This window comes from Barbus barbus (assembly GCF_936440315.1).
Source record: "Barbus barbus genome assembly, chromosome: 33".
Taxonomy (NCBI): Eukaryota; Metazoa; Chordata; class Actinopteri; order Cypriniformes; family Cyprinidae; genus Barbus; species Barbus barbus.
Genome location: NC_136761.1, coordinates 15,566,755 through 15,582,195, shown reverse-complemented (window position 1 = coordinate 15,582,195; position 15,441 = coordinate 15,566,755). Strand labels below are relative to the sequence as shown.

Sequence of the window (15,441 nt, the reverse complement as noted above, 5' to 3'; positions counted from 1 at the left end):
TACTTTTTTAAAACAACTCTATTAGTAATGTTGAGTTGCTATGCACTGTCAAATAATGAATGTTAACAATATACTTTTGATCTACTGCACTAGTTCAGACAGTCTTACCACAACATGTCACACTCAAGGCACATGTTGACATCAAGAGCCTGCCGATCACCTCACCTGCCATTACAAAGCCCTCCTCATCTCACACACCTGCTTAAAGACATGCACGTTCACATACACACATTCAGCCAGTCATGTCATTAATGCTCATTTGAACAGACACACATCACATATTGCATCCAAAGGCATGTAGAATTTAGATAACACTCTAAAGAAAGTCACAGCGGATAAAACAAGCGCTACCTCGATGCAAAAAAGATCTTTAGATGTCAGAGGCGTGATGTAACGGTTAGCTGTAGCCGCATTGAAAGTGTTCTGTGGTGCATTCCTCTCCATTCTTCCATTGAATGCAGCAGACAGGTCTGTTTTATTCAAGTGCACCTGGTATCTGTGTGAGACAGACCATTCATCTTGTTCCACTCTCTTTGATGTACAAGATTTCACCTTTAGAACCTCACTCTCTCTATCAGCAGATAAAACTACAGCCTGCTGCTCTTGTAACACTGCATACTGGAAACTGTGTGTGAGATCTGCTCTATTTCAAAAAAAAATTTAAACCGAACCTGTCAGGCAATTCCTGTCCAGCATCTTAGTCAAATATCTTAGTTTATTATATTGTAATGTGTACAGTGCTGCTTAGAGTCTGTTGAAAAGCTACCGTTTTTTATCATATTTTCTAAATATATTTGAATATAACAGATTTTTTTTCGAATTCAATTATTTTTATTCTAAAAGTAATTATCAAATTACAATTACATTTACATTTTCATTTCAAATTATATTATCAGCTAACAATTTTAGTAAAAATTTAAAGTGAAAAAATTAACATGCACTTCATAATGTCAGTATTTGGTTTATACCTCTTTTGCTTTATTGCCAGCTGCACTTGAGCTGCTTGATTTCCACAAGTTTGTGTTAAACCTGATGATCATGTTCGGTAGCATAAATTGGGATGATCCAAACAGCACTTTGTGCTCAATGGAAGCAAGAACATCTGACCATCTGATCGTAGGAGTTCACATGATCAATGCCACAGACTTGCTTATTTGATTAGTGACCTAGAAATAGAGCACAATCTAAAATATGATTCCTAATACGTCCTGGAAGTTACTATTTATTATCTGATTTTGAATTCCAGATTTTCAATGTTGTCTCAGGCTTTTGGACCCCACTCTATAAAGAATGTGTGGGATGTTTTTTTGAAAGTTGTTCTATTTGTGGCACTTTGAATACTAAAGGTATGTGTCTCACGGTATGAGAGATTAAGATGAAGTTTGGAATGTTGTAAAGTAATATTTTCCAGTACATTAGTGTGTGATGTGCTTTGAATAAATTGTTATTCCTCCAACTGAGTGACTAATTTTCTACACTCTCAGAATGCATGCCAACGTTCGTTTATTTGAGTTCCTTGTGTTTTCAGATAGTCTTTCCTAAATTTCCCTCAGTCCATGGAGATGTTCCATGCTGAGAGTGGAACACGTGGATGATGGGATATTAGAGTGTGTGTTTTCCATACTGGACACTCGAAGACCTTGTGAATACCTCCCTTCCTCATGCCTTGAGACAAACTGAGAATTGCTGTTTTTGAAGGCCCTTTTGGAATTAGATTTCTCTCTTGCTTTTTTCCTCCTCCTATTTTTCTCTCTCTTTCAAAACAACAGGCATTAGATGGGACTCCAGCTGTATCTGGCCCACTGGGACTTTGAATCTCTGTGCTCTACACATTCAAACCACAAACTGACTAGAGGAACTTTGATAGAGCGTTTACAATTAAGTTGTTTATATACACAAGTTGACATTAGACTTTTTGAGTGACTGGCTTGGCTTATAATAAAAGCATATTTGAATTAATTGCAAGTGGAATATTTAGTTTTTGGGAGAAAAGGCAAAAACATTATTTATTCTTCTTGCACATGACTTTGTGTGTGTGAACGTGGATAAAGTCGGCTTGGCTCAGGCGTTAGTATGTAGTCCCTAAAGCCAAAGGGCCAGGCCGAGGGTGAATGACCATGTCTGAATTGTTCTCATCTCATATTTACCATCACAATGGATGGTATTAACATTCTTGGGCCAACACTATCACTGGCAGGCATGAGCAGCCAAACTCTGCAGTCTCACAGCACCGCTGATTAGTGCACCCAGGCATAGTTAATCCATCCTGTCAATCACCAGAGGAAGTTACCACATGAGATTGAATGATAAACACTCAGACTCAGTTTGCCTGGTTTAAGCGCTAATAGAATCTGTCAACGTTTGCTTTCAGGTTTTGAAAGACCTGATTGAAGATTTTAAATGGTCCGTTAGTGTGTGATTCTGACAGAGCAACATAGTAATTTTGATGAATTACGGTTTGTCTATGAAGGTTTGTGTATAAGTCAACTTATTGTGGCTTGCAGTGTGTGCTTATATAGTTATAAGTTTATATAGTTTGTTTTTGTCAGATTTCCATTTAGCATCAGCTTTTGTCCAAGTTGCACGTACAATCTGGCTAAAAGCAATAGGGTAATGTGATCGTCTAACCCCCTATTCAGTGGTAACTTTAGTTTAGCTTTAGTGAAGAGCCCTTCAAACCACACACATGCCAGCTCTGGAGAGTACATTCAGTGCTTTGATTGCTTATGACAAAGCATGGGATGCTTTGTGTACAGTATGTGTGCATATCTTTCCACAATTACCTTTCTAAGTATTTGCATACTTAATATTTTGCATGCATTATGTTTTTAAGGCTGAGAGAGGTGTCCAACTGGAAAAATCAGCTTTAGCTGTTAATTGTGTTTGTAGACCATTGATATACCATCCAGGACCTTAAACAAATCCAAAGTCCTACCAGTTTAAGCTGGTTTATGGAACATGGTGGCTGGCTACTAGCTTACCTGGGGTTTTTCCAGCAGGAAAGTTGCATAATGTGTGTGTATATTTGTTGGAGAATGTGTCCAGCAGAGACAGGGGGAAGTCAATGTCCTGTCTAAACAGTGGATGCGGACACCCTTGATTCCCAACCGAGACGAGGCCATAGTGGTTTATTATTCTGCCGCAAATACACCTATGCCCTGCATGATTTCAAAAGCCAACTAGATTTGTGTTTTTACCAGAACTGTCCATAGAAATGTTAGAAAAAACATACTGTTTGAAACTGTTTGTACGTTCACTATATAATTTTAAATTGTACAGTTCATAGCAAAGTAACCCATTTATTGATTTTTAAGAGTATTTAGCATACAACTTAGCAGGAAAATATTAATGAAGTTTGACGTTGTACTTTTTTAGTTATTGACTCCAATTTAACATTTCCACCACTAGTTTTATTCATACTTAATGTCTTTGAGGCCCTCTGGTACTGTCTGATTGTTCAATACATTATCCCTCAATGAAAATGATTAAACTGCCATTATCAAAGAGAAAATTACAAGTTACCTCTGGGACTGTCGAATTCCAGCACATCATGAATATCTTTTCACCAATGTACAATTTTCTGTAATTCCACTTGGCAATACAGAACACTTGTTTCATTCAGGGTCAAAGATGACATTAGTAGGGTGGAGGAAGCCTTTTTGATTTCCAGTCATTTGGAATTTCCTGCCTCCCTTATGTTTTGTTAGACATCAAAGTCTATTTTCCTTTAATGGTGAATAGATTAGCTAATTTGGGAACACCTGAAACCTTTGGTAGATTGCTGCAGGAAGGTGTGCCTCTCGGCTTTGTGCTGGAGCCTTTACTGGTTTCAATTACAGGAAGTTTATTTGTCTCGGAGTGCCGAGTTTAGACAAGTGGCGTAAGCATGTATGTTGAATGCCATTGCAAGGGGGTGGATCGGTGCTCTTTGACATTTAATGACAGGTATTTTCAACGCAGCTGGGCCAAAGCAAACAGGATAAATGCAGATGACCGCATCTCACACCCCACTACCCCAAGCTAGATTATTCTGTCTTGTGAATCAGACCCTGTGGAACCACAGAGCACCATTTCATTTACTCTTTTTCGCTCTCCTTTTCTCTTTCTGTCTTTCTCCAAATTCCTCGCTTCCTCACGGGCTTTTGCACTCTTCACTCTTGATGTGAATGTTACGATTAAGATATTTTACATTGAAAGGACCAACTGTTATAATTATCTGAGAGATGAGGTCTCTGATTGTCTGAGTATCACCCAGTTCAAGACAGATGAATCTGTTCGCTGCTTGTTTATTTAATTAATGAGTGTATTTTGGCAGATGGATGTTCTGATACTGGCCTTGCTTTGCCTCTCATTTGGGAATCGTCTGTTTTGTTTGTGGAAATTTTGAGATAACGAGTTTATTCTGTTCCAATTTGGAATTGCAGGAAATTTATGAACTACTATAGTTATGAACTGATTCATTAAAGTAATGAAGACTTATGCGTCTGAGTTTTTCACTTGGTACCATGCAGTGCTTTCTAAGAGTTTTTGTGGTAACATCCAGTAATCTTGACTGTGATAACAGATAGTGCTGTTTATGCAAACCTGACTTCATCCATTTTAAAAAATGACACACAATGGCCATCGCAGCTTTTTCTTAATCTCAGCCCAGGTTGAAGTAGTTTGGCAGAAAAATTACTTTTTTACTATTAAGGCACTTTTAAGGTTGGTGTCTATGGAGTGATTGCAGTGGCTAGTATTCCTTTACTTTCCATATACATTTCATATTTTCAAACACATGGAGGAGAGTGTGCCTTTTTTTTTTTTTTAAGACTAAAATGACTGATGCTCTCCTTCTGTCTCTCCATCTATCTATCTATCTATCTATCTATCTATCTATCTATCTATCTATCTATCTATCTATCTATCTATCTATCTATCTATCTATCTATCTATCTATCTATCTATCTAATCTCCTTTTCTGTGTGTTTGTTTCTGACAGACAGACAGCTGTGTAATGATAGACCCTTTTAAAAAAAAAATATGGTGACATCTTACCCCACTGTCTCCCATCTATCACATGAAGCAGGCATTCTGATAGGTCAGGGTCATCATTTGAGATCAGGGTTTTAGAGAGGTGATCTGGGAAGTACCATTAGCAGTTGGGATCTGTACTCTAGCCGACTGCCTCTCTCATCTGTCTCTCATTTCACCTCTTCTTGTCTGTCTGGCTTCCCATCTGTCACACACACATTTAAAATGTACCAGGATGAGAGGCATTCCAGCCCCCCTTAACTAGATTACACCTTTTAAGTTTTGGTCAGATTGGTGATTGAAACCTAAACCCTTTGTAGTACTGATGTTGTGAGAGTCCAGCTAAATGGTTTGGTTAAGTTTGGAAATCAGTCGCAGATTCTCTTTTGCTACTCTGTCTCATCTCTGTGTGTGTGTGTGTGTGTCTGTCTGTCTGTGTCTGTTTTCCAGGCGGACATGATGTTCAGTTCAGGAGTCTTCTGGATGGGTCTGATCTTCATTCCCATCACCTCTCTGGTGTTTGATGTGGCCTACAAAGTGTAAGTTGAGATTCTTCAGTACCAGCCATTAAACCTTGAACTTCTCTTTCTCTGTGGTCACCAGAGGTTTGTGTCATGTATTAAAAGTATTGACGTATAATTTAAATTGCTTGCTACACTCAAAAAATAACTTTTTGGCTGGACGTGATTCAGTCATGGACAGTGGTTTCACACAGTTGAATCAAATTATTTGGATACAAACGAATCAAGTTAGTTGGACATGTCTAATTTTAGTTGAATTTACTCAGTTCAAATTAGTTCATTGTGCATTAAGTCTTAAATAACATGTTTCCATCATGTGGAACCACTGTCCATGATTAAATGAAGTTCAGCCAAAGTGTTACAATAACATAGCAAGTTAAATCTAACTTTTCTTTACACATATGATGTTAGATTTTGGCAGTTTGAAGATGGTACTGATTACATCCATACATTATAGTTGCTTTTTTAATTAAATCAGCATAAATTATTTTTAGTAGGTCATTTATTACCCAAGCACACACTTGATACCAAAGTGACAGATACTTAAATAGCAACATAACATAACATTAAACATTAACAAATCAGCCCCTCCAGTTTTTCGTGATTCCCCGATCATTGAATACAATGCAAAATAAAATGTCACATTTTTTTGTGATTCTGCATAATTCGTTATTTAACCACAAAATTAAAAAAATAAATAAATAAAAGACCTCACATAACATAAAATTATAATCTGAATTATTTTACATTACGTGGATTCAAATGTTGTTCACGTGATGACGTCTGTGTATGTGCGCGGTCTGTCAAGAAACAATTGCGGCAAATTTGTCTCACCTGCCTCCTCACATCAGTGCCAAGGAGGACCGGGCTAAGCAATATACTGCACGAGCAGGGGCGTGGTCTCCGTATGGCAGAGTTATGGCAGTTGCCATACCCGAGCCCAGTCAGGTGTGCCGTGGAAAATTATCCAAACTTCATATCTCTATTATAATTCGTTATTATTATTTTAAATCAGAGGGTTTTAAAAATGTTTAACCAATGATAAGCATTTAAAAGAGCTTGTCAGTAAAACGTCATAACGCCATTGGATCATCTCTTAGTGAAACCTCGTAACTTCACCCCGCCTCTGTTCAGATTGACGCACTGCTCACAGCCTGGAGGAGACAGATCTCCGCTTTTTCGCAATGAAAGGGTAAATAAATAATTGATGTTTGAATAGTACAGCGTTTTCTTTACTCAAACACTATGTCTGTAAAGGCTAATGTTTTTGTGTGCTTGAAGAGCGGAGATGTAGGTTATTTGCCGTCTAGCCAATATACTTTTGTACGTTTTAAATCTCCTGTGCATAAGCGCTTAATTTGAGATTTTGACCAAGTCTATTAAACAACAAGAAAAACTAAGCACCCATATAGCTACAATAAACGTTATATAACCTGTTAAAGTTGATGAAAGCATAATGCGATGCACTTGCTGCCTTAGATAACAGTTACAGCTGTTCTGATGACAGACAAAACACTCCATCTCTGGAATTCGGTCAAAAACATTAACTCCATTTGAACTTGAATTTCATATAATGTTAAGTGCATTAAGTGCGCACTGATCAGTAAAGTCTGATGACGACGCAGTGTTGTTTAATTACTGAGTTTTTTCCCCTTCTATTTTTTTTGTATCAATATATATGTATATCAATATATCAGAATTTAATAAGAGATCAAAATACCAAATGTATGAATTGGATTTAGAAGCAGTATGTACAGCCACAGTACTTCTTTGTTAATGTTTACATAGGTAAGGTGGAAAAAGGGTCCTACGGTTGTTTTAAAATTTAAAATGTTTCAGAATTGACTAAGAGACCAAAATAAACCAGCTTTATGCATTTTGTTTATTTGTGAATATTGTGCATCTAACATAATACATAATCTGCACGTTTAATAAACTGCAGCTGGTTCAAAATTGAGTGTTTGCTATTGTCCTTCTGCATTACCGACACACTATTTTCCTATTTGATACTGTAAAGCTGCTTTGACACAATATGTATTGTTAAAAGCACTATATAAATAAAGATGACTTCACTTGAGTTAATTTGGTAAATGTGATTATAATTTAAAAGAAAAAAAATTGCAAATTTGTCACAAATTTATGGAAATTACCACCACAAAATCAGTCATTTTGATCAAAAAATCACACAAAAAAATCGTGAAATCCTGGAGGGACTGACAAATCTCCTTATATTCTTATCTTGCTAAAATCATAAAATCTGCATACAACATAATTTTATTTAAAAAAAAAAATCTTTCCCTATCCTGCTACTTGATTGATGTTCTTTCAAAAACGCCAAAGAATAAGCTTTTCAAGTCAGTTTGACAGGATACAGTTGTGTTTGAACAAGAAACCTGAAACCAAAAAAAATCTAAATGAATTGTTTAAATAAAAGGAATAACATAAAAAATACTGTAATGCAGATAAGAATAAATAATCATGCATACAAAAATGTAAAAAATACTTTGTATTTAAAAAAATGCATAATTATTATTATATTTAACATTTGTAACAGTCTTTTTGTTAACGTTTGTGTAACAAGCACTTATTACTGTAAGCTGTAACTTATTTTATTAAATATTTGTTTATTAAAATATTTTTTTTTTCGCTTTTAGGGCATAAATATGGGATGTTCAGTGATAGTCTGACGTTACATGCATTCTTATATGCACTTTTACCACCTTGAGGGGTTTTTCTTCCATCTTTGTCATAGTTTTGACTTTTGCTTGTTTATTTGTTTGTTTGTTTGTTTGTTTTTTACCCCCTGTGTTTCAGTATGAAAAAGGTGTGCTTTAAGACCCTGGTTGATGAGGTGCAGGAGTTGGAGGCCCTGTCGAAAGATCCAGGAGCTGTGGTGCATGGGAAGAGGTGAGGGCTGTTCCTTGTGAATTCATAATAAAACAGAACAAGCAAAAACAGCAGATCAGCAGGGATCACTCCAAGTGTAAACGATCCTACTGGCTGCTCTCCCGGCTCCGGTCTCATTCTGTCTCCTCAACCTCTCACTGGAGGCACATCTGTCCAGCAGGAAGTTTGTCTTTAATTCTATCGCTCTTCTGTGGGAAGAGAAAAGAGACGTCCGTTATGGGCATAATGATGTCTGTGTCTCAGTACTGTTCCTCTTTGTGTCCTTCCCTGTAGTTTGACCGAGAGAGCCCAGCTTCTGAAGAACGTCTTTAAGAAGAGCACCGTCAGTCTGTACCGGTCTGACTCCATGCAGCAGAATCTACTCCGTACGTCAGCGACATACATGTGCTTCGCCACCCGCAGGCACACGGACACAGACACACCTACATGTTCTCCACAGCGCAGATATCGCAGACAGACTCATGCAGAATCACTGATGCACACACACACTACCATCCCCATCTGCAGCATCAAAATGCAGGTTCACTCTCAAACGCAAGGGCTTATGGATGTGCAACTGCAGACACTCACAGATGTACAAATCTGAACCAAAACCAAGGAAAATTAGGTGAGGATGGTTGTTCTTGACAGCTACGGATAGTAACCAATCTAGTCATAATATCACTCGAAAGCAACAGCTGCATTAACAAAGCTCAAGTTAGACTGAAATGGTACCGGTCGTAGGGTTCCTTCTCAGGCAGCTGTTTTTTGGGCACGGGGACTCAAATCTCATGTTTATCAGGGATTAATTTGGCCTTCCGTGTTAAATCTGGAGAATTTTGTTGAGGATATCACAATCCAAAATTGACTCATTAAAGCTCATTCATGAGGTCATAATATGTAGTCACAGATTTCACACACACACACACACACACACACACACACACACACACACACAGTCTTATCAAATTACTAACATTTCCTTCCTGGATATGCTGTTTTACTACACTTCCAGTTTTCATGTGCTTCCTTACAGTGGTCTTCAACTGGTGAATTTTTTAAAAAAATATATATATTATTTATACAATATTTATAAATATTAATTATAGTTATAAAAATTATAAAATTATTTAAAAATCCCATTCATTTTATAAAAAATATATAATGATTATTAAATGCATTTTATTAAATAATCATTGTGTTTTTGTTGAAAAAAAATATTTTATTTATAATTATATTTTGGATATCATTTTGAACAATTTACTTTTGTGTAAAAAAAAACACTGTAAAATCTGTCTCCTGAAGCATTACCAGTTGAGAACCATTGTCTTTTCATTTCTTTATAGTTTAACGTTTACATTTCTTCTTATTTTCTGTTTGTTACCTCTCTTTATTTGCTCTATTTTTTGTTTGCTTTTAGGTGAGGATGGGGGACGTTCAGTGATAGTCTGATGTTATATGCATTCTTACCCCTTAGCTCATACCTCTAAATATGAATGCAGTTGCCTTACAAACACAATACATTTTAACACCATAATTAAACCTGCATTGTCCATCACGTCCTTCCCATTCCCCACCTGTGCTTGTGCTGCTGTGTTTTGATTGACAGGCAGAGTCTTATTTAATCATTTCAATGTCCTGCTATCATTCCCACCATGTATTGCCCTCCTCGGCCTCTTGCATGTGCCCCCTCAGGCCAGCAGGTAGAGGTCGAGTCGGTTGAGACATAAGGTGAGTCAAAGATCAAAGGGCCAATCCCAGTGTGCAGTGCTGTAGAAACCATAGCGCCAGTATGAGCGAGATCTTTAATATTAAAATAACTAGGATTTTAATAGACTTAATGTCCTTGCACACTGAGTCTGAGTTTTTTCGTATTCGTTAGGGCTGCACGATACATCGCATGCGATTGTCATGTGCATCTCGTCAGTAAAGCCGGTTCTGTGATTATTAATAAATCTCCATCACCTGTTTTCAAATAGAGCGGTATTTAATACACAGAGCTGTAGTTCACTACTAAGCAACGCAATATCACATTCGATATCGCAGGCGATTCATCTGCGATTCTGAGCGTGAATTGCGTAGCTTGTCGGTGAATCCTTTACTATCAAAATGCTTGCTACGGATGCGAAAACGCAGAAAATCCAACCTGATACAAATTTTTTTATGATGGATGAAAGTTTCAGAGGCATTGTGTAAACGTGATTAACAACGTGAGGTCGTATTTATTTTATAACGTGTGAAAATTTCGAACTTGGTGTGCAATGACCTTTAGAATCTAAATCAAAGGAATTCTTTTCTAGAAGAATTCAATTGCTATATTGGCTGGAATGAGCCACATTTCCTCTTTTCTGTTTTAGAAAGAATAGTTGATTTTTCCAGGTAGAATCAATAATCTGACATGACAACACTCACAGTGTCTTATTTCCTGCCAGCTTCAATTTAGAGTCTGCCAAGATAATTACTATTGACTACCCCGATCGTCCCAGCCGGCCCACCCACACTGCCATAGCCGGTTTCTCAAGGTCCCCTCTGAGACCGATTTGAATTTTTTGGTTTATTTCTGGAAGCAGGCAGTCAGGATGTTGTGCATGCTGATGTCTTTTGCTGCGTCTTTCTGCAGACAAATGACCTCCTATAATTTGGACCGCTACAAATATTTTCAGACATTTTGGTTCCATTAGTGCATGTAGGACATTGTAAGGGCTTATTAAACCCCCAATTAGACTCCCAACAATAGAATAATCCAGACAGTCTTTGAATCCTCTTTTGAGTTTACTGATAATATTCCCAATTTTTGTTCTTGGTGAGCAAATATATATTTATTTATAATAAAATAGAATTGTCTATCATTTTTTATTATTATACTATTAATGTTATATATAATTTACATAATGCATGCATTATGTAATTTTATATAATTAATATTATTTAGAAATGTAAAGGATTTACATTATCGTTATTTATTTGTCTTGTGCTTTTTTTCTCAAAAATACGAGAACCTTGCGGTACTATTTGCAAACATTATTTTCCTTCAGATTTAAGATCTTTTATTTTTCAAAGTGATTTAAGATTTAAGAAAAGGCTTGTTCTAGAGAAACACAAAATTAGCATTTTTCCCCATCTCATTGCATGTTGTTTATTTTATTTTCTTCATGTTTTTCTATGATTTAATTTGTATCACTTGTCTTGTAAGTGTGCCAGCAGATTGTTTAGTTGAGTGTATTTATCTGATGCATGTTTTCTGGGTCCTGTTTACAGATGGCTACGCATTCTCACAGGATGAGAACGGAGTGCTCTCCCAGTCTGAGGTCATCAGAGTCTATGACACCACCAAGCAACGGACCAGTGAGTGGTGAGATCCGGCTCGCTGGGCCCCACCCTCTCTCAGCGGTCACTCAACTTTTTAAAGGCTGACAGAGAGCTGAAGCCTGTCAGTTTAACTTTGGCCAGCCTAGGGCACCCTGGGCAACAATGGATATGAAAAATTAAGCAGTATGAGAGAGAGAGGGGGAAAAAAAATCAAGTTCTGCTGTGCTGTAGTTGTATGTTCAACAGCAGACATGAGCACTGTGCTAGCATGTTTTTGCCCAGCCTGCGGTCAGTATGGTTTCTGATCTGTCAAACAGGAGAACAGCAAAAAGAATTGACTCTCCTCTCTCCTCCGCCATTCCTTCAACTATGAGTGTTACAGCCAAAAATGTGGTGTTGATGAGGGTGGTGATAAAGGTGTTGAGAAACATTTGTGGTAATGGTCTTTGACTGTGATTTCCTAATCATTAATGGCACATGAAACACTCCTTTTTGTTTTTATATCACATGTATTTTATTTGCGTCAGAAAACAGGACGTATGCCAGATAACCAGAAATTAAGTTCCAAAGAATATTAGAAATGCAGTCCCTATTTTAAAAACAATATTCGGAAATTATAATTAGGTGTTTTTACACTCCTCAGATGCTTTCTGCATCTGTTTGACAACTTTACCTTTTATTTTTATTTTATTATTGTTCATGTTAAATTTTAAGCTATCAAAGCCTTATTGTTGCCTTCAGCCATTACGGGGTATGTGTTTTGTTGTGTTTTGAATTTTGTTTTCTATTTAGTTTGTTGTATTTTAACTTTTGTTTAGTTTTATTTTTTCCATTTAGTTTTAAGTTTTGTTTTCAGTTTATCGTGCCTGGTTCTTCAGATCTTAGCTTGCATGTATACCTTTTTCTAAACAAATTGGCAACATTTCAACGGCTTTCTTGAACACGTTTCTGCATTCCACGTCTTACACGGCTGCAATGATCACAAAGGTGCCTAACAGGAATTTTTTTTCCCCAGTGAGATAATATTTGAGTCTCTAGCTAGGCAGCGTTACCGCACGCTTACACGTTAGACCAAAATAATGGTGTATCAGGCTGCTACACGGACATAATGAGAGCTTTTTAAGCCACACATTGAACCTCGGCCCCGTTTATGCATTCGGCTCATCGTATGGGGCTCGTGCGAAACTCTTTTAGACGATCAGATGTTCACCATAACGTTTATTTGACTTGGAACCGAGTGTTAATCCCTCAAACATAAGTGCCATTAGCATAGGGGAGGAGCTGAGGATTTTGCCAGACCCACACAGTATCGATACAACTTTGTCTCTATAGTTATTTAGTGAATTTGTATTTTTATATTGGACTAAGTGTGACTTTTTGGACTGATCTGCTTTGTAATGAAAACGTCGTTCCTCTTTTTTGTGGTTCCCCTTCAGAAACTGGTCGTGGTTCATGAGCTTAAGTGACTACAACTGTCTTATTAACGCTTCTTTATTTGATGGTGGAGTTTGTGTGTTGGTTTTCTTCTCCCTGTGGGAGAGCACGTTTTGTATAGTGCGTCTGCGCAGTGTGTGTCGTCTGCATGTGCATGTGAGCTACGTTTTGGATGCGTTGCGTGACTGCGCGAGTGTCCGTGATCCCGTCGGTATGCATGTCTGTTTAACTATATTAAAGCAGCCTGAGAGACTCGAATGAGGATGTGTGTGACGTCCTCTGTGTTGTCCGGTTGTGTGCCGCTGCTTGTTTCGTTCGTCTGCACGACTCCAGGTATACTAACGGTGAGCTATATGCCGATGCATGGCCCTGTATGTCAGCAGGTGTGTGCAGGTGTAAGTGTGTGAGTGTCAAATGTGTCTGTGTGTCTCGGTTTGTATGAAGCTCTGCTAAAGCTTGACCAGAGATGTTGCACAATGCACTCTTTTAACTTTTATGTGATGAATATTCTCTTATCTAGTTCATATCAGTTGCAGTATTATTTATCTGGATGGATGTACCGTACATGTTCTTCATTTAGTTTCAGATCTCACTGTAACTCTTCTTCCAGCTGAAACGTCTTTTATTTAACGTGGAAAGAATACGTTTATAGCTTCTGTGCATTTCATTCCTTAAGCTGTGCTTCTGACCGATCGTTGAAATTGTGAGTCGTCATTCGACTCGAACACTGGAAATATGAAGTGATGTTGGTTAAAGGCTTGGACTGTTGCTTTAAACCCCGTCTGTCAAAGTGACTGATTGCATGAATGGAAAAGTCGTTCTTGGTTTAGCCTGAATGTTAATTGTACGCTGAATCTCCCTCTAGTGTTGGTCACTTTAAAGAATGAAAATGCACTTTTACATGGTTTCAAATTCTCTATTGGGTGTTTTTCTTTTTTTCTTTCGATTGTCTTTGTTAAATGATTGTTTAGCATGTTGGAACTGCAAACTTTTAAGTGTTTTGTCTTAACTGCCATGAAGGATTACTGAAATAAACTTTCCAACTGAAGATCTCCTTTGGTGATTTCTCTTTTTCTTTTTCTTTTTTTTTGCATTCTGTTAATTATATCCTGATGAAGCCTCAAGGTTGTCCAAGATATACACTATTAGTGTTAGAACAGTATTGTAGCAAGCATCAAGAGAATCACTGATCGTTTGTATTGTGTGGAGACTCTCCATTGGGGATACAGTGAACGCAGAGTCATGATTTGGCAATAATCGGTTTTGTTTCCATACCATAAACTTACAAGAGTTTATTTCTTGTCTAGACTAATGCATTTCTAGCTTTTTTTTACACAAGCATTAAATTATACTTTAGCAAAAACTTCCCTGCATGTATAAATCTCTGTTTCTGGCAGTTATAATGTTTATGACAGTTAACACAATTATTGGATTTCATGTCTTCTTTTAAAACACCTTTTAGTGTTTCATCGCCTACACAGCACTTGCTAATATGCCCTTCTTCAGAATGTGTGTACTGCTGATCCTCTTTAAAGGGCAGTTAGGGTGTTAAAATGTATATTGATGTCTTGTTTACAGCCACCAAAATCTGTTTATACGGTTTAATCATGAGCAAACTCTGGCTCAGCACCCAATGTATTCCATAAACTTTCGAAAAAAATTTTTTTTATCTCTTTGTTTCTGTGGAGATTGTGAAATCTTCAGTGTCCACTGTGAAATATATTTCATGCAAAATATAGTCCGCCATAAAGATCATTCTTGTGAAACCGTTTCTGTTATTGATGTTGATAATTTGTCATCTTAATATTTTTGTGATACCATGATATATTTTTCAGGCTTCTTTAAATAATAGAAAGTTTAAAATTATAAAATAATACAAATTATAGCATTATAAATGTCTTGACTGATCAATTTAAAGCATTCTTACTGAATCAAAATGTTAATTTCTTTCAGAAAATATTTTTATCCCAAACTGAACAGTAGTGTATGTATATTAAGCATCAAGTTTTTTTTGTGATTGTTGCATTGTATAGAATTTTGCTTTCATTGTGGAAAGACAAATGATGTTGTAGCTGGTCATCGTGTGTGGCATTAAACAGGATGCGATATCAATCTAAACAGGAAAAGGTGGAGATGCGTCATATAGATGACATCCCCTGTTCTGACTGTTCTGTTGGTCAGTGACATTAATAGAGTTGTTATCTGTTCCATATTTTAATAACAGTCATTTATTTATGTTGGCCACACTTGATGTAAATGTATCCACGACTCTGTCCCT

The 15,441-nt window shown here is 37.0% G+C and overlaps 2 protein-coding genes across 5 annotated transcripts in view; both read left to right on the top strand.

Moving 5' to 3' along the window:
• The window catches only part of LOC306853511 (phospholipid-transporting ATPase IA), a 155,504-nt gene extending 140,579 nt beyond the window's left edge, over positions 1-14,925 (top strand). For all 4 annotated transcript variants that reach the window (XM_079390988.1, XM_079390986.1, XM_079390989.1 and 1 more), the window contains 4 exons: positions 5,464-5,552; positions 8,349-8,441; positions 8,715-8,806; positions 11,679-14,925. In XM_079390988.1, coding sequence (XP_079247114.1) covers positions 5,464-5,552; positions 8,349-8,441; positions 8,715-8,806; positions 11,679-11,776 — 372 coding nt within the window. In that variant the 3' untranslated portion in view covers positions 11,777-14,925. The remainder of the gene's footprint in view (positions 1-5,463; positions 5,553-8,348; positions 8,442-8,714; positions 8,807-11,678) is intronic.
• The window catches only part of LOC306853527 (fermitin family homolog 3-like), a 568,382-nt gene that overhangs the window by 284,388 nt on the left and 268,553 nt on the right, over positions 1-15,441 (top strand). The gene's annotated exons all lie outside the window — the stretch shown is intronic.